This window comes from Lytechinus pictus, chromosome 2, assembly GCF_037042905.1.
Source record: "Lytechinus pictus isolate F3 Inbred chromosome 2, Lp3.0, whole genome shotgun sequence".
Classification (NCBI taxonomy): domain Eukaryota; kingdom Metazoa; phylum Echinodermata; class Echinoidea; order Temnopleuroida; family Toxopneustidae; genus Lytechinus; species Lytechinus pictus.
In genome coordinates, this window is record NC_087246.1 from 25,879,526 (window position 1) to 25,900,372 (window position 20,847).

Below are 20,847 nucleotides of genomic sequence, written 5' to 3' on the forward strand. Positions count from 1 at the left end.
ACAAACTTGACAAAATACAGTACCTGTATTCAGCACCTTTAAAGGTCAAGTCCACCCCAGATAAAATGTTGATTTGAATAAGTAGAGAAAATCAAATTAGCAAAACGCTGAAAATTTCATCAAAATCGGATGTAAAATAAGAAAGTTATGACATTTTGCTTATTTTTCACAGAACAGTGATATGCACAATTCAAATGAGACAGTAGATGATGTCCCTCACTCACTATTTATTTTGTTTTTTATTGTTTTATGTTTTAATTATACAATATTTCATTTTTTATAGATTTGACAAGATGGTCAAACTTGACTGAATCATATAGTATTAAACAATGCTCACTCCACTTGTTCAGGGAGGACTAAATCGTTGTTTCTCTTGACAATGAGGAGAAAAATAGAATATTTCCTATTTCATATAATAAAATCAAAAGAAATAGTGAGTGGATGATGTCATCAGTCTCCTCATTTGCATAACCACCAGGATGTGCATATAACTGTTTTGTGAAATTAAGCAAAACTTTAAAATGTCATAACTTTCTTATTTTACATCCGATTTTGATGAAATTTTCAGTGTTATTCTTGTTGGATTTTTCTCTTTTTATTCATATCAACTTTTTGTTGGGGTGGACTTGTCCTTTAAAGAGACGAGCAGGTGAAACGTCCTCCCCTTTGGTTGCTGCAAAGTTTTGGAATCACCTTCCTGAAGACGGCCTCCTCTGTTGAATTATTCAAGAAAGCCATTCAGTCTCTTCTATTTTGCTAAAAAGCACAATGAATTGCATGGAATAAGCTGACCATTCTGAAGTGTTTAATGTTTAAAAACATGGAGCAGTGTGTGCGTAGCGCTTTGTAACCGAAAGGAAAATTATCCTGTAGTAGAAAGTACTTGTCACAACCCTTAACACTAAGTGATATCTTGAGATACAATCTATGCTTTCAGCATACTCTTAGTTCACAATCAGATTTTGTTATACCTTGAATTTTTATTTCAAGATATGATGTGAGTCATTTTGTAAAGAGTTCTGACAAGTTATTATGAATAAAAATGAAAGATAAAGGTTCTTATGTAATAAAAATTATATAAGACAAATTCTACAATTCGAAATTAAAAGGCAAAATGATTTTTCTTGATAATTTCCTTATTAGATATTTCATTTATCTGCCAGTTATTGGTTTTTATTTCAATTCATCTTTTCTGTATCACTTTTTTATTTCATTTTAGTCTGAATTACATTAATGAGTTAATTCATTTTTTTATTTATAATGGAATTCTAGAAATTTAGATATTCAACACATTTAAGAACAGCATTTGTGGGTTTTTTTATGTGAAAACAATGTTCACTTTATGTATCAGATAGGATAAAACCAATCCCCTTCCAATCAAATGAACTTTTCTTGAACTTTGAGAATGTTTTTCACTTCTTGCATTCTGTCCATTGAGATGCAGATAAAACCTGGAATGGTTGAGATGTAACTCATAAAGATGCTAAGGGGATGATGTGTGTTCAGACGGATTGGTGATTCTATATTGCAGACAAATCTTCCTGATATGTATTCAGATAGCTTCTTAACCATGTGATATCTATCAATAAGGTACCTAGCTCTGGCTATGAACTATGCCAAATGTGTAGTGTACTAAAATCAAATAATGCTGAATGGTCTAATTCCTGTTCAAAGTGTGCTTTAACCCCTGTGCGCATTTCGAAATTCCTCACATGAAATTTGTTGGTCCAAAGTTGCAGTTCAACTGTTGACAAATTATGTGCTAATATTTAAAAAGTGTTGATTGGTTCACAACTTTTTGCAGCAAGGAGACAATATTTTTTCTGTAACCTCACACTCTATTGTCTTTTTTTACACAAAATGTTTCTGAGCCTTGATAGAGAGCTTTGTAGGTCTATGTCTGAACGTGACTTTCCTCCCTAAACTGAGTAAACTTGGGATGAACTCTTTTGGAATTGTGCCAAGATAGCACCCTTGGTAAATTCTTGGTCTCAAGGTTTTGAATCTGGAAAAAAAAATTATTCTCTCAATTGTCTTGATATATTGTAGTAATTGTTACCAATTAAATTTCATTGATTGTATTGATGAATGTGAACATTTGTTTTTCATCTGTTTAGTATATTTGTTGTAGCTGGTTTGAGATCTCATACTTGTAGAAGGGACAAGGACTGGAATTTGTTTGTTTCACCATATTCACCACCTCTGTCATTTCCATTATTGTTTTCATCATCACTGTTATCATCATCATCACCCTCACCATCATCATCACCTTATTGTCATCACCATCATCACCAACATGATCAAAACTATCATCATCTTAATCATCGTAGCCATCATCACCAACATCATCAAAACTATCATCATCATCATCATAGCCATCATCATCATCGTCATAATCACCATCATCATCATTATAGCCATCATCATCATCATAACCATCATCAGAATTACTATCGTCATCATCATCGTCATCATAATCATCATTCTCATCACTGTCATGTCAATCATCACGGCCAACATCATCATCACACCCTTCATTATTATCATCACTGACATGTCTATGCCATCGTCACTATAATTATAACTATCACCACCACCATCATCGTCGTCATAATTTCCACCATTTTCTCCTTTCCTTCCCTTCTCCTCCCCATAAGACTTTCCTCCTCTTTTACCTCGTCGTCGACCACCTCCATATTCATTCCAAACTCTATTTCGAAGAAACACAAATGCGTTTTGGTATTAGCAAGGTATGCGTTTTCTTTATTTTGCACGTCGAAGCAAATCCTTTGACAGGCTGGTTTGACGAACTGTGCACTAAAATGATTTATGGAACATCAAAAGATTTCAATAGATCACCAATTTCTTGTGGGCGGAGTGGGCACCGGTACATTCGACCTATCTTATTTGAACATTTATAGGCCCTACTCCTTGATTTTTCGAACCTTTAATATTGCAAGGATATATATCTTAATTTCACGATATTTCATTAGCTGCACTCCTTTATTTTTGTCTCGCCTGCATAGCAGAGCGAGACTGTAGGCGCCGCTTTTCCGACGTCGGCGGCGTCGTCGTCATCAAATCTTAACCTAAGGTTACTTTTTTGAAGTAACATAACTTAAAAAGTATATATACCTAGTTCATGAAACTAGACATAATCGTAATCAAGTATTACTGAACATCCTGCCTTGGTTTCAGGTCACATGACCTAGTTCAAATGTCATTTAGGGTAAATGAACTTAGACCATGTTGGGGGATCAATATCAAAATCTTAGCCATGATGGTTAAGTTTTTGAAATGTCATCATGACTTAGAAAGTATATGGACCTAGTTCATGAAACTTTCACAATAGGGTAATGAAATATTTCTAAACATCCTGCCTGAGTTTCAGGTCACATGACCACGAAGAATGAACATGCAGTTTCGTCTATAGCGTTCAGAGATTGTTTCTTCTCCACTGGGTTGGAGAACTTCATTTTGATGATCGATTTAAACATGGCTTTCCAAACTCTTATCAAATGATATTCTCAGTTTGACTGAATATCCTTAATTATTTTATTGACCTAAATATTGGATAAACAAAGTGATAACAATTGCACGTAACGTCGGGGGGAGTAGCTCATCCCATTCCTTCAAATTATATATCTGATGCCACGATGGCGAAGGTCAGCGTTATTTCCAATTTTGACACCAGCTTATTTACTTGTCCTAGGGATTACACTCGCAAGGGTCATCCCTTTTTCTCCCCGTTTTCTTCCACTCCTTAGTTGTTGTTTTTCTACCCCCCCCCCCCCCTCCTCCCCCACCCAAGGATACACTACATCTGTTTTTACCGATGGGGATCTGTAAGCCCTTCTTTGACATACTTTTGAAATAGGTAATAGGTCGGCGAGTCGATATCTTGTTTTTGAAACTCGATCGCGTCAAATCATTCTTATAACCTAAGATTATGATATGTGTTCTGTCATTTTTGTTTGTCATAAAATCGTCATGTTTTATAGATAGACATCGGAGTATCACGAAGACGATATGGAATGATGGTAAACAGACAGGAATAGAAATATGAAACGTATACCCAAGTATCTAGACTATGCCAGAATAATCCCATCCCCCAAGCGAAGTGCACGCATGTTCTGATGGCAAGGTACAAATTACAGCTTGAAGAGGGGGACGAAGGGGGTAATAGTCCGATTGGTTACAGTTATATTTTGTTTAATGTTTATTGCCGTATGAGAGGGTGAGTTTTTTTTTCAGTTAGGACTGACACACCTACAGACTCTCCCCTCCTCTCTCTCCCCCTCACAATCTCACACACCCACAGACTCTCCCCTCCTCTCTCTCTCACATCCACACACACACACCCATAGACTCTCCACTCCTCTCTTTCCCCCTCACACTCACACACACCCACAGACTCTCCCCTCCTCTCTCTCTCACATTCACACACACACACCCATAGACTCTCCCCTCCTCTCTCTCCCCCTCACACACACCCACATACTCTCCCCTCCTCTCTCTCTCTCACACACACACCCGCACAATCCCCTCCTCCTCTCTCTCTCTTTAAAATAGAAGATACATATTTTTAAAAATCAATAAACTTAACTTATCAAATTTTATTTCAAATATATACTTATCATGCTTATTATGCAGACATGAGGAGGGTAATATACAAATATATGACATCATGGTTCAGGTATAATGTGAGGGTGCCTCTATAATGTCTCTTTAACACAATAAATGTACTGAACATAGTATAGGAAAACACTCTAATAAAGGGTTGTGTAAAAGTTAACGTGAATATATTAACTGATATTTGATTAACTTTTCCGCAACTGTTCTTTCAGAGTGCAATCCTGCATAATATTCATATTATATTTACAGTTTGAAGGTAGAAAGGAAAAATAATACAAAAATACAATTAAATGAGATAAACAGTAATGAAAGTAATGAAGTGATATAATCAGCCATAAATGACTTGGAATTCGATAGAATAATTTACAGATATCAACACATTGTTTACACATAAATTTATCAAGCGTGAGGGATGGAGATTTCATGCATTATGGAAAAAAATACAAAAGAAACTCTCTAAAAATATATATATCAAAGCAAGTTAAATTGTTAATCTAATTATCAAGCAATATGTTATTAGTACTTTCATGCATCCAAGACCGGTGAAAGTATTTTAATACTAGAGACTAGTTAATATAAAAATAGGATTGAAATAATATTCTCAAATCAATAAAGATTTTTCACATTTTCATTGCTTCCATGTGCTATTATGTAAACCTTGTTTAGTTTTATGAATGAAACATTACCAACAAGCATCCTTGAAAAATAAATCAAATTATTACTAATAGCGCAGTCACATTTCCCCTACGGCGGCCGTAAGGCGAGTCGAAAACAGCACTGCAGTTTTAAATGTTTTTGTGCTAGCTATGTATAGTTAGGGGAAATGTGACCGCAGCATTAATATTCATTTTTATTACACATTCTTTACTCTGAATTAAATGTAGGTACCTTCTCATAAAACTTTACCTGTTTGACGGAAACATGTTTGACATCATCGGAACAGTTTGAATTTCTGAGCAATGTCAAACTATTGTAATACAATAACAAGGTTTATGGCACCCGTACCCTTTTCTTAAATGTTTTATTTTGGAATGTATCTAGGCCTACACTAGATCGTTACAGGGAAGTTCATCAATCAATGACCGATGTACTCAACACGCTTATCATGTAATTCCATTCCGTTCTCCTTCCTTTTTTTTGTCAATGAAAAACTTCAATTCATGCCAATATATAATTCCGTTTTCATGAAAGTGATTTTTTTCTTATTATTGTGACACGCTTAAAGAATGGCCATACAGGCATATAAGCCGATGTATGTTATTTTACTATAAACGATAAGCATCGAACCGGATAAAACTGAATCGGTGGGAGGGTTGGTGCAAATTAATGGTGATTGTCTTCGATGGTGACATCGAGATAGTTGGCACGAGTCGTCTATTTCGGTTCAGATGACGCGGTCTGGATAGAGTTAAGATTCATCTCATCGGAGGTAGCGTAGTCCTCCTCATCGCCGTACTCGCAGGTAGTGCATCGTCGGAGTCGGCTTGCACTGACGTTGGGATCGAGGATGTAGTCGTACGTGATCGCTCCTAGCAGTCCACCAATCATTGGTCCAACCCAGTAAACCTGATCAACATAAAGATGAGAAACGTATAAGCACATAAAATTGAAGGGGTACTCCGGGCTGAAAAAATATATATCTGAATAAATAGAGTAAAATTAAAAATTTCATCAAAATTCTGAAATTCAAAGTTTAGCAATATTTTGTTAAAACAGTTATATTACGCACATCGTCATGAATATTCATTGGATGGACTGATGATAAAAGTCACCACTTTTCCTTTTCTTATGTTATTACAGGAAATCATAATTATTTTATATTTTCATACATGTGTGTATGATATGTCTCTCTTATAGTAAAATAAGTTGCAGCAATGAATATCTAATGCATTAAAGGATCCGGGCGGAGAATATTAATATCTAAATAAATAAATTAAAATTCACAGAGAAAAATGCTGAAAATTTCATCAAAATAGGATAACAAAATAACGATGTTATTGAATGTTAAAGTTTAGCAATATTTTATGAAAACATATATATGCACGTCATCATGAATATTCATTAGGTGGGCTGATGATGAATTTTCAATGTCCCAAGCAAGGTTGGTATGCCTCACAATAGAGTTAGTATCAAGGTAGCCGAGTGTTGCTTTCTAAGATTGGTTTCTATACATATAAAGTATCATCGATTTATTCTGTATCATTTCAACAATTTAATTAGCTTCATCATCCGAATATAATTTTGGCCAACACTTTATGAACGGTCATCATGGCCATCGGAAGTAATCGTTATCGATAAATCATCAGTCAAAAAAATGAATGGAGGAATACATTTTCCCCGATGATTGACATCATGCCGTATGCTCTCGAACACTTGAACTTGGAGAGTACTTAAGAAGGTCGTTTGTTCTTTTTTTTTCAAATCGAAAACATGCATTCAACATCGGGTAAAGGAAACACACCAGTAAAATAGAAAATCGTTCAAATTGGATCGGGAATCAGCAGCATAATTTTAGGGGATAATTAAATGTACATTGTTCTTTTGGTAGACCTCTCGGTCAATTATTTGAAATTTTCAAATAGCGTATTTTATAGCATCAATTTTGCAGACGCTTTCTGCAATATTCAGAATATCTTGAAAATGCCCGTCAAATCACAACGGATAGATTAGAGGTCATTGTCGAAAGTTGGTGTAACGGGACAGCATATCGTCTTCAGATTTGGATCGGAAAAAAAAATTGCAAAAATGTCGTTTGTCCAGAGTCCAGGACGACACTGCTGTTTTGATTCACTGATTTTCGACAAAGACTGCTTTGTTATGAAGGGGTTTTGACAAAAGATTCTCTATATACGTTATAGAAAGCGTCCACGAAGTGATTGCTAAAATGCCCTAATCAGGTTTCATTTAAGCGAAGAGAGGTTTGTGAATTGATGGAAATCGAATAAAACCAAAACATACCCAGTGCGCAGTCCATACTCCACCGACGACAGCCGATCCAAGACTACGAGCGGGATTCATACTAGCACCAGAATATTGAATCTGTAAAAGAAATTAGAAAGATATCATTAAGTTGGTAATATTTTGCAAGTGTTATTCACTTACTTACAAATCTGTGTATAAACTGGTGAAGATGTGCCTGTGCCTTGCATTATGTATAAAGCTGCCAGTGGCAAATGGTCTGGAATTTCTAGCCGAGTCAGGCTTTCACCCAATAGACAGTCATTATCACCAATACTATTCACCACCGTCATCATCACCATCATCATAATCAGTATCATCATCATCATCACCATCATCATCATCACCATCATCATCATCATCATTACAATCATAAGTAGTAGCATCAGCATCATCACCATCACCATCAACAGTATTACCATCGCCATCACCACCAATACGACTACATCCACCACCATCGCCATCATCATTATCAACATCACAATGTCATCATCATCTGCAATCGCGAGCACCATAATCACCATCGCCAGCATAATCATCACCATAGTCAACTCCACAACCACCACCGCCGTCGTTAAAACACCCCTTTAAAGCATAGCTAGAGTAAAACATTTTGTTTGAATGTATTTGCCTATTAAGTTTTAAATGAGAGAAAGAGATGTAAAAGGAGATTCGATTTCACACCCTTTTAATCCTCCCACGATATCCGCGGTCAAGATGTGCATGTACATATTAATCATGGATGCGTTCTTTAGAGCATAAATGTTGTCACGAGAATGTTATGATATCAACGAGTGTAAACGCTGCTCCAAAGTCTGATACCATCATTGTGTTATGATAGACGTAAATGGCAATATATGACCATTTACTGCAGCTTTTTATAAACCAGTCTATCTTATCTTATTGAGAACAAACAAAATACAAAACAACATTAGAGCACAAGCCGCAAAGCTATTTAAAACAGCGATTTCATGTAAATTTGATTGATTACAAAAAAGTCACATTGATCATTGACATCTCAGTGATTTTTCGAGGGGAAAAAAGTTTTAATTGTCACACTTGTAAAAAAAATAGTCAGGATGAAATAATACTCATCATGTACATTTTTGATCATTTTCCTTTCTGAAACTCGGTTATTATAGTGATATCATTGTCAAACACCATGTCCAAGTAAAAACGACATCAAGTGTGTATTGGTTGCATGGGATAAAGTGGCCTATATGATTTAATTATTTCCCGCGATAATTTCAAACTGACAGCCAATTAATCTTTGTGATTGAGAGATGAAAAATCATCTGTTGCAGTGGCGGATCCAGGCCCCCCCCCCCCCCCTTGAGAGCCATAGTCCAAACTTTTGATGGAAATATGCCGTTCTTACACAAGTGTGCCCGTTGTAAAGTCACAACATATATTTTTTAATGGGAATATGTCGTTTATACACAAGGGAGAACCTTTTTTTTTTTTGCTTGTCAAATTTTCCTCGGGAAAATGTGCCCCCCCTCCCTTTGAAAAAATCCTGGATCCGCCCCGGAACTGCTGAATAAAGATATTCTTATTTACATCTTGCAAAATCAAATAGACGCTTTTATGTCACATCGTAGCACCTTGATGTTAACTTAAAGGACAAGTCCACCCCAACTAAAAGTTGATTTTAATAAAAAGAGAAAAATCCAACAAGCATAACACTGAAAATTTCATCAAAATCGGATGTAAAATAAGAAAGTTGTGACATTTTAAAGTTTCGCTTAATTTCACATAACAGTTACATGCACATCCTGGTCGGTATGCAAATGAGGAGACTAATGACGTCATCCACTCACTATTTCTTTTGTATTTTATTATATGAAATATAAAATATTTTGATTTTCCCCTCATTGTCAAGTGAAACAACGATTAATTCCTCCCTGAAAATGTGGAATTAGCATTGATTAATACTATATGGTTCAGTCAAGTTGGTCCTTATTGTCAAATCTGTAAAAAATGAAATATTTGTTTTTACTGGTCCAAAATTATGGAATTCTTTTTCAAAGGATATTATACAATGTAATTCAATACACAATTTCAAAGGAAAACTTAAAAAATATCTTCTGAATTCATATTAGATTATCGTTTTTTCCCAAAGTAATGTAATTCAGAACTTAATATGTAAATGTGTTTATTAATTTCTCTTTGTATATATGTTTAATCGTTTTATGATTTCTGTATACAGTGTATACTGAATCATTTATTTTTATTATTATTTATTTATTTTTATTTTTATTTGTTTATTTTTTATTCATTTTATATATATATATATATATATATATATATATTGTTTATTTCTTTATTTTATCTTATTTTTTATTCATAAAATTTACTTATAAAAGGGGGCCTTTACCCTACAAGCTCTGCTTTTTAGTTGGTCTCCTTCCCTTTCGATTTCATGGTATTATTGTATTATAAAAAAATGATTTAAATGTTATATTTTGTAAATATGTATATTGAACTATCATTGTAAATGTAAAAAGATTGAAAGAGAAAATAAATGAATTGAATTGAATTGTATAATTCAAACAATAAAAAACAAAAGAAATAATAGTGAGTGATGGACATCACCGACCGGCTCATCTGCATGTCACTGAGTTGTGCATATCACTTATTTGTGAAAAATAAGGGAAACTTTAAAATGCCGCATAACTTTCTTATTCTACATCCTATTTGGATGAAATTTTCTGCGTTCTGCTAGTTTGATTTTTCTCTATTATTTCACATCAACATTTTTCTGGGGTGGACTTGACCTTTAAAGCACGTGCATATACAATAGACTTTAAACCGTAATGATAGCTATATTAAACCATATGACCTAATCCCTACATCTGAGAACGTGCTGGATATCATCAACAAACCATGCAAATTGTCCACAGTGACTTAAAATACTTTAATTCGAAAATATTTTGAAATCGCATCTGATATTTATTTCGTGAGAAATACATCACGAATCTACGTGGGAATCACGAGAGTGAATATAACATAGATACATGTATAGTGCAAATGACGGGCATGGAATATAACCGCATAAATTGTCATTCCTTTTTTTTTTTTGATCGGTCATCGCGAGATATTGGCAGAGTGCTATAATTGACTATATAAATATTGACTGAGTTGGTCTAATGCATACATGTGATATCCATTTCCCAGGGGTTAATATTGACAAAGATCAACCGAACAAAAATATTTCACACTTGACCTTTATCAACATAAAAATGATACCAAACATCATTCGTATATGATCAATGCTTTGATTGCAGTGATGCTATTCATATACATGTAACAAAGTTATTACCCCATAATTGTAATGACACGTGGATGTTTAGGTGCAAAGAATAGCTTTATATCGTATCGTTTATCAAAATCGCTATATGTGTGAGACCAGTGAGAAAAACGTGATATTCAATGATACTTTTATAGCACAAAATAATAATACATAACATTTATAAGGCACCTACTATATATACCATGCAGGCGTTTCTAAGCGCACTGTATTATGTTTATGGTTTATACTCGGGGAAAATGATAAAGAATCATATCAAATCATAGAAATCATAGAATTTACCATTTCTTAAGTATATCATTTCAACTCTTTCCACTTTCGCCTTCTCCCAAGAAAAGATGGCATATCGTCGTATCATATTAAAGGGTGTCATATTGGCCCGATGTACAAAAGTATCCTCTCTTTAACCTTCTCTCCAACATTGTTCTTCCAATAAATCTGTTTCTCACATTGCAAAGCAAGAGTTAAAACAGAGAGTAAAAATTGATAATTTTTTATATAAAAAAATCTACAGCGAATGTGTGCATGTGACTATAGGGAAGTTTCACGCCTATAGCGTGCAACCATTTTTCACCTCTCAACTCCGAAGCAAGCTTCAGAACCTGACAAACATTCCATATCATCATAGATGACTGTCATAATGAAGGATGCGGATGGATTATTGGTGAGGCAACTGGTCTCGATTCATGGCGTACTTCTTCGGATTACTTGGCAAAGAAGACATTCTTACATCCATCATTATTTTCATAAAACCACATCATTAACCAGCTGTGGTCTCGGATATAATTTTTGTTCTCTGTAATGACGTTTTGAATTCATCAAAATAAAAACGATTTGACAAAATTAAGCTGTTTTGAGGCAGGGGGAGTGGCGGGAATCACCGCTCCATGAACATGCAAAAATGCGAAAGGAACATTCACTAACAGGTATCATTTTGTAGAGGAAGGGGACTGAAATTCATCAATGCAATATATAGCTCATCGTCTTTTATGAGTTATTTGGTAAAATATTGTCTTTGGACTTAAATAAATAGTTGTATGTCGATTCGATACTAAAAGTTCACCATTTACCATTTCATTATCTCCTTACATTTAGTTAAATGACCATAACTTTATAATTGGTCGACTTTGCCTATAACCATTGTTAGCAAACGACTCCTTATAAGTGACATTATGAATGACTTATTAAAACACCATAACAAAGACATTCATGAATATTATGGCACAAGAATGCTCTAGTTTTCTGACATGACCTTGGTTCTGAATCGTAAAACTAGATGTGTCAAAGACGTAATAGCATCATCTTTGTAGAAGTATGGAAAGTTGATGCGATTTATGTTTTACAGGCAATAATACAATGACACGTATACCATAAATCACGATTACATTTATATTTGTTAACGGAATATAGAAGCTTCAATTTTTTTCTGATAACACCACGTGGGGGGAGGAATGTAAAGATTATATTTCAAATAATGTAGGAAAGTCCCTCGCCCCTCCTAAAACGATATTAATTCCATTGCTATATCTTCGATCATAATTATGGATTTCGAATCTCACTCTCTATCTCTACCATTCATTGAAATAAAGAGTTACAAAGCTTTTATATATTTGTAAGTAATAACAAATCAATTTGCAATTGATTGCTTATGTTCAGCATCAGTCGACAAAGATGGAAAGTCACTCAAAAGTGTGTGTTAGAAACACAATATTTTTTATTAACAATAAAATAGATACTGATAACTCATTTACATGCACGATTTCGACATGCTTGCAAAATCGCGATCTTTTCACTGAATAAGCATGATAAACAAAAAAACTTGAATGAAAAATGAAATTGAACCAAATCGTTACACTATAAATCGAAAATTTTTGGTTACCTTTATCCACCAAGCGACACTGAAAATACATTCTTATTTTAGAAAAGCATGTAAGCACAACTGCATTGTCACAATACAGGATAGAGGAAAAAAGTAACCAGAATTTATGACTGTGACTGCGAAAACTAATAAAAGGATATCGAAAAAAGCAACTACAAATTTAGGGAATACACTATAGTTTGGCAAGCATCCCAATCTTAAAAGGATTTGCATCCCGTTTTGAAGTTTGTTTTCACCGTAGTAATGATAACAAACATAAATCAGTGATGTGAATGAACATCTACTCAATATTCATCTTTGCAATTCCTATATTTGGGGCAAGTCCAAATTTGCGCCCCATATACGTATTTCCTAGTATTAAGTGTATATTTCGGGGGTTTTAAAAATAAATCCCCCAAAAGTAACTGTCACTGTCCTAGATAATTATCAGGTCCTCAAACCTCCTATTTGTGTGGATAATAATGAAATTAAACAATAACGTGTTTTGTTTATGTTCTACATCCTGTGAATTTTATATTCACAAACTTTGTCTTTTTTATAATACAAAACAACTTTAAAAGCACGGAATGGACTGGACAGTGCAAGACATAATATTTGTTTCTTCAAGCATTACACTTTGGAAATAAAATGTTCCAAGGGCCCAGAAATAAACCATGAGAGGTTGCTAGATATTTTCAAAAGCAAAATTCTTATTTTTACAAAGGAAAAAAAAATCGGCGCCTCGGACCCCTTTAAATTCCTTCCGACGGGCATGTATAAAAGGTATGTGTATTCGGAACACACGTGGTCATTTCCCATTTTAGCATCCTGTATCAGTATCTGCTGGATGAGATGGAGGTATATAAAAAAAAAAAAGGTTGAAGTGACGTAAATAGATAACATAACTTAGACTTAACCGAGTTCCACTTCCCCGGTTTCGGCTCCAGGTTTTAGTGAAAGTTTAAAGCAGCTGGCTAAATTCAGGTTATCACGAAGAGACAATATAAAAGCTCCATATAGACAAAATGATAGTTCCAAAATTTTGCAATTACAACATTGCCACGACTGATCTCAAGATACATGAAGATCTGACAAGATTTGACACGATCATTTCGATTACTCCACAATTTTAACCACGGTGTCAATCGTAGCGTGAATCGCAACAGTGGGAAGTATATGCAATGCATAAACTCCGGTGTTGATTAAACACCAGTCCGGAATCTATATATCTATGTCCACACCAGAGAAGTGTTAAACAACACCACTTTGGTTTTGGTCTAACACCAGATATGTGTTTATATAACACCGATTAGTATTAAAACAGCATCGGTTTGATTCCAAACTGGTGTTATTTCAATACTTCTCTGGTGTGGACATAATAGATTCCGGGTTGGTGTTAAATCAACACCGGAGTTTTTGCAGTGTGTAAGGGCGACATAAACCGCACCCTTAAAGATATATATGTATAAAGATTCTTGGGATCAACATTTGCACCAAACATTTGCTCCAAACATTTACTCCTAATGCACGATTTGAAATTTACAAAATCACTCTCTGTATGTAAACGTGTGTAGATTTTCTTTCTAAGCTAATAGTCCAGGAAAAATAACTGATTTTGGGGGTCAACCGCAAACAAATTGCAATAGAATTTTTTTTACCACAATGCATTTCCCTGAAGTCCCCAAAATGACATACTAAAAGTCCAGAAAAATCCCAGTAGTGGAAAGACGTCTAATTTGCATAAATCCAAAATGGCCGCCAAATTTTCAGAAAATTTGAATTTTCGTACATAGATTTTGACATGAATATGTAATTGCCACAAAATTAGTGTCATATGAAAGAGAAATAAATTTCCTACAATTTGGTACTATTTATAGGGGATAGAAAGATAATTTGGCTGAGATTTTTTAGTAGAAAACTGCATTTTTGTCATTTTTTCTCAAAAATTGAAAATTTTGGAAATACATGATTTTACATAAATCTGAGAAAAATTAAGCAATTACCTTGAAATGTTTCAGAAAACTTTACTGATATACTATTATCATGTGGATGCAATTCTAAATTGGTGTCATTCTTTTTAACAAATTTATAAGGTATCAAAGTTGAATGTTCAAATTTTACAAATGTCGCTTTTTGTATGCATTTTTGTAGACTAATATGTATAACGTGTACAGTACAGTAGTGAAAGATTGTATGCATTTATCTGCGCTTTTTAACCACTTAGTTAAGATTAGGCTTTTTTTATATCTACATAAAAAGGTTGGTACATTGGCGCCTACCCCTCTCAGGGGGCTGTCAAAGTCACGCCTGCTGGCTATATCATGCTGTACAGTGTGTGTCAAAATAAACGCAACCACATTTTATTCCAAATTTGTGAAAAATTTGTTAGCTTTAAAGTCCAGAAAAAATTAATGATTTAGGGGGTCAACCTCAAACAAATTGCACAATAATTTTTGTACTGCAATGCATTTCCTTGAGGTCCCCAAAGTTTCATACTAAAAGTGTTTTAAAAATCCATGTAGTGGAAAGTCGTCTTATTTGCATAAATCCAAAATGGCGGCCATCGCAAGAATTTTCAGTAATGTTTACTTATAGTAGTACAAACACTTGTCTTATCATAGCACTTTGAAAAGTTATGATTTCACCAGTGTTATATCTTACCATAGGCTTCGTCTTAAAATTAGGATGCAAGTCAGATTTGGCCTCTGCTGACCTCTAGAGGTCAATGACCTCAAGGTCAACGACCTCAAAATATCAGAAAATTAATGTTTGTCATCATTAGCTCATGATAAATATAATAATAATGCACACATATTTATTATTCAATATTGACTTTCAAGGTAACCTGATATTCTAGAAAGATTTTTGTGTATTATAAATGTTGACCTTTGACCCTGGAGCAATGGAAAAGGTCAATAACCTTAACATATTACAATATTGATACTTAGCATCAGTGGTTTATGATAAACAGGCCTCTCGTGAAAAAAATACAATACAATTTATTTCAGCACAATGCATTTCCATGAAGTCTCCAAAATGGCATACTAAGAGTCCAGAAAAATCCATGTAGTGGAAAGACATCTAGTTTTTGCATAAATCCAAAATGGTGGCCATCGTGAGAATTTTTCATTTTTACAAATAATGGTAAAAACACTGGTCTGATCATACCACTTAAAAAATAATGATAAAAGCATTTAACTTTCACCAGTGTTTATCTTACCATAGGCTTCATTTTAAAATTCAAATGCAATTCAGATTTGACCTTTCCTGACCTCTTGAGGACAATGACCTTAAGGCCAATGACTTAAAAATATTGATGTTTTGCATCCAGAGTTCTTGATTAGCATCATGTTATCATTGTGTTTGAAATTTGAGGATCTCTAAAGAAATTTGACCTTAAATGTAAAAATATTGGTACTCGGCATCACTGGTTGATATGATAATGTTTTGAGGTAATTGACCTTTCACTTTCCTCAGTAGTCAAATGTTGAGATCTGCAATCTTTACCCAAATGGTCTGTTTAAAATAACAAAACCATAGATGTATAGTTGTAAGTTTGTAACGCAAGGGGCACGTTTTATAAAGAGTAACTTTGCCATTATGGCAACTACCATGGCATTAGGGTTCAGCAGCCAATCAAAATCAAGGTTACCATGGTAGTTGTCATAATGGCAACGTTACAACATTTGTAACTCTTTATGAAACGGGTCCCAGGTCTTCTTTGGCTAGTACATTCCTGACTGAGGTAAGAGCATTGGGAGGTATTGAAATGATATCTGAAATGCCTCAATTATTTTTTTGCACTTATCTATGTGTACTTCCCTGGTGTAGTTGCTCATTAGAAGGGAGATGCAGCTTACCACGATGCTGGCTGGCACTGCACATCTCTTCCCATAACTTGCATAATGGTGACTCTGTCAGAGGTTGGACAGAATTAGAAATGTTTCCTAGATTTTAGGCTTTTTCAGCTAGTTTGGCATCATAGATTTGATGGACGCTATATCTTCGCTGAGAGCTAGCTCTGTGGTATAGCTACTGGTCTGCGTATATCAGATGGGCAATACCTGACAGGAAATACAGACCCTTCACATTGTTTTAGCTTTAGATAGTTTGCGATAGCCCCACAAGTGTTGCCTAGAGGTAGATGTGTCCAAGACAGCACATGTACACTCTGTAGCAGAGTATTGGTGGAGGAGTTTGTCAGTTCCGGAGAAGGTTATTATGGATCCTCATTTTCCACCTTCACTCTAAATGTGACTGATCAAGGTTGACACCAAGATATATTGCATGGTCGCAGTGCTGGAATGGAATTAAAACCATAGGTTGTTTTGAGTTTCCTCAAAGCATGAGGATTGTGGGGATGAAACAAGCTAACCTTGGTCTTTGGGTTTGAAGACTGGACTCAAGCAAGAACACTACCCTGAGAGAGTCAGTTCTTTTGAATTCTTTACCTGCTGGTCTTCCTGTTGAGCTCCATAAAGAGATGTCTGTTTTCTAGTAGAAGTTTGATGACTTTGGTCAGATGAATGTCATCAATGATTTGTATAGTTGTACGAGTAGACCACAGTATCAGATGCAGCTGCTAATTCAACAAAATTGTTTACACCCGTTAGTTAGTTACCGTATCAAGTCGGAAGTCCTCAGTGAACTGAGTCTGGTTGAGAACCTAGCCTGTATATTATTTACAAAGTTAAAACCAGCCTGGTTAGGAATATGATATGTTGTTCTATAATGGGACCATTTTTTAGGATGAGATGCTCAAGTAGCTTGTAGAGATATCAGAAAAGGGCGATTGGCCTGTAGCTTTTAGGCACATTTGGATCTTTCCCAGGTTTGATGAATTACTTTAGCCTTCCTCAAAATTTCTGGGAGATGGGACTGTGTAGCACATTGTTAAACAGGCTGACAAGCCATTCTGAAGTATGGAAGCTTAAGATGTTCATATAATCATCTCGTCAGGTCTACATCTCTTAAGGAAAAGAGATAAGATGTCGAAATCTCGGATCTCGTCATGTCTACATCCTGTGGGAGAGATGATCAGGTGACAAGATATTGGATCTCGTCATGTCAACATCTTTTAGAAGAGATGATCAGATCTGTGATCTCGTCATGTCTACATCTTTTAGAAGAGATGATCAGATGAAAAGATCTGGATCTCGTCATGTCTACATCCTATAAGAGAGAAATGATCAATGACAAGATCTGGGATCTCGTCATGTCTACAACTCTTAGGGAAAAGGATAAGATGACAATATCTTAAATATGATCATCTCTCCCACAGGAAGTAAAAAAAGGCGAGATCCAAAATCTTGCCATCTGATCATCTCTCACACAGCATGTAGACATGACGAAATCTAAGATATTGCCATCTTATCTTTTTCCGTATGCAGACATGACGAGAAATCGGAGATGATCAAATGAACATCTGGGCGGCAGATCAAAATGTTTCATTTACTCAGAGTGGTGTCACCGAAGCGTGCTGCCTTTCCCTTTTTTGTTCCTTCAATTTCAATATCCAGGTGAAGTCTCCATTGGACTGGTCCCATGGAAGATATCCACTTAGTAAACTAGTTAAGTTAAGACCGGTGTGTTGGCTCAGTTGGTAGAGCGTCCGTCTCACAACCGGGAGGTCGGGGGTTCAAACCCCGGCCGCGTCAGACCAAAAGACGTTAAAAGATGGGAGTTGCTGCTGCCCTGTTTGGCGTTCAACGATTAAAGGGATAGAGCCTCGTCGATCTGGCGCTGCACAGCGGCTGCCGGGCCGCGAAATTATTTTTCCCACCGATTTCTGCACCAACATATGAATATTCATGACTTGCGTCTTCGGATTAAGTGTACGCATGCGCGTGGACTTTACCTCGACCGTACCAGTGCCGCGATCGTAAGCATTCACGTTCAGTTGCTCAGAATGAATTAGCATCGTCAAATTACCGGTACCCTTATATAGTTACATATATAGGCCTTACTGGCTTAGATCTTTATATATATATATATATATATATATATATATATATATATATATATATATCCAATTCTTAAACACTTATCAAACTAGCTGCCATTAATGGCAAGACATGTGCTAGGCTAGCACTCGCTTAGGCTAGCGCATAGGGCCTACACCTCAAATCTGGACCTGTCTAATGCCTCATAGCCGACTAATGCCATGGTTAACTTCGAACCAGTCAATTCCGAACTTAACGTTTGATTTTATTTACCATGGTTTAATATGTCTTGTCCGTATACAGAACGAGTCCTAGATCTAAAGAAAAAATATCTTAGTTCTAACGTTAGTCTAGTCTCTAGATCTAGACTCTGATCTACGCTGTATCAGCATGGAACAACTAGTGTAGCAAAGGGGAGGGGCAGACTGCCCCCTGACAATTTACAACTGATTCAGGGGACGTGCCCCCCTTTGAGAAGCCAAATTCATAATTGTCAAAATGCAACAAAAAAAAAGACTTATTCATTCACCCTATTTTTAACGTGTTTTTTTGCTTGTCAATTTTTTTCAGCTAATAAATCCTTAATTTGGGTGAAGACGGGGATCAAGATCACTGACGTTGGTTTGTGCCTGACGTTATACGTTCCATGCACTGCAGTGGCGTAGCTAGGATTTTTTTCCTGGGGGGCACTGGGGGGTCCTTGCTTTTATTTCCTTGAAACTGTAGAGAAATGAAATTCACTGTTGAACGATATATGATTAAAAAGAAGTAAAAATTTTCCCCCTTTCTTTTGTCAATCTGACCCAAAACAAATATACAATTTAGAAAAGAGATAGAGAGAAGAAGAAGTTCCACCACCAAAAATAAACTTAGACAAGGGGGGAGGGAAAGGAAAAGATGGAGTAAATGTGATATTATTTTTAAAACAACCTATTGCAAAATTTGTTTTTCCTCTAGAAATAGGGGGACAAATTTTGTTCACTCGCTCGCTTCAATTGCTTTCTTCTTTTTTGACAGAAATTTTGCTCTAGCCATGCTTGGCCCCTCAAAGTTTCTGGCTCATCATGCCATTGAAATAACCCATTTGGATATGACAAAATTGAAGACTGTGTTTAAGTTTACCAAATCTTTTCAGAATATCATTAAGACTTAAAGCATTTGGCCAAAGGAAATAATACAAGGAAAATCCTAATGGAATAGAAATCAACTTTCTTATCGTTCTTTAGAGTTAGCTATGTTTAAAGTATGAAAATTGTTGTTGAAATTGCAGTCAGATGTCAAATTTATTCTTGTCATCAAAGCACTATTATCTTGATCATGATCATTCTTATTTACTGTCATTATCATCATTAGTCATGATTACAACACATTACCAATACATAATGCTATTTTTCATAACTGATGTAATCTTTGTTTGAAAATTCTTGATAATGCTGGTGACAATTACAATTGATAACACTGCTAGAACACTTACTACTGCTGCTGCTAATGTGTTACTGGTGACTGGTAGTATTGACCATTAGTGTCATTAAATATAAAAATAACAATTGAAACATTTATAATTAATTATTTAAAACAAATGAAAGTACAAAATACAAAATGCCTCGAAAAGGCCTTGAAAATGCCTTGAAATTTCAAGGCTCAAAATCCTCAAGACCAAGGCTTTGAAAAAGTAGGCCTTAGGCCGAGCATCAAGGCACTACAACACTGATTAGTACTAGGCATTAGACAGGTCCAGATTTGAGGTGTATGCGCTAGCCTAAGCGAGCCCTAGCCTAGCACATGTCTTGCCATTAATGGCAGCTAGTTTGATAAGTGTTTAAGAATTGGATATATATATATATATATATATATAAAGATCTTAGAAGCCAGTAAGGCCTATATACGTAACTATATAAGGGTACCGGTAATTTGACGATGCTAATTCATTCTGAGCAACTGAACGTGAATGCTTACGATCGCGGCACTGGTACGGTAAGGTCGAGGTGAAGTCCACGCGCATGCGTACACTTAATCCGAAGACGCAAGTCATGAATATTCATATGTTGGTGCAGAACTCGGTGGGAAAAATAATTTCGCTGCCGGCGGGCCCATGATCGATTGGGCAAAGCAAATTTTCCTAGTACTTCATTTCATGTCTATTT

At 35.4% G+C, this 20,847-nt stretch overlaps 1 protein-coding gene across 4 annotated transcripts in view; it reads right to left on the bottom strand.

Annotated features, from left to right (window-relative positions):
• Window positions 1–4,596: 4,596 nt before the first annotated feature.
• Window positions 4,597–20,847, bottom strand: part of LOC129273303 (aquaporin-1-like) — a 41,962-nt gene continuing 25,711 nt past the window's right edge. For all 4 annotated transcript variants that reach the window (XM_064114292.1, XM_064114296.1, XM_064114307.1 and 1 more), the window contains 2 exons: window positions 7,594–7,674; window positions 4,597–6,201 (listed from right to left, as the gene is read on the bottom strand). In XM_064114292.1, the coding sequence (XP_063970362.1) occupies window positions 6,010–6,201; window positions 7,594–7,674 (273 nt within the window). In that variant the 3' untranslated portion in view covers window positions 4,597–6,009. The remainder of the gene's footprint in view (window positions 6,202–7,593; window positions 7,675–20,847) is intronic.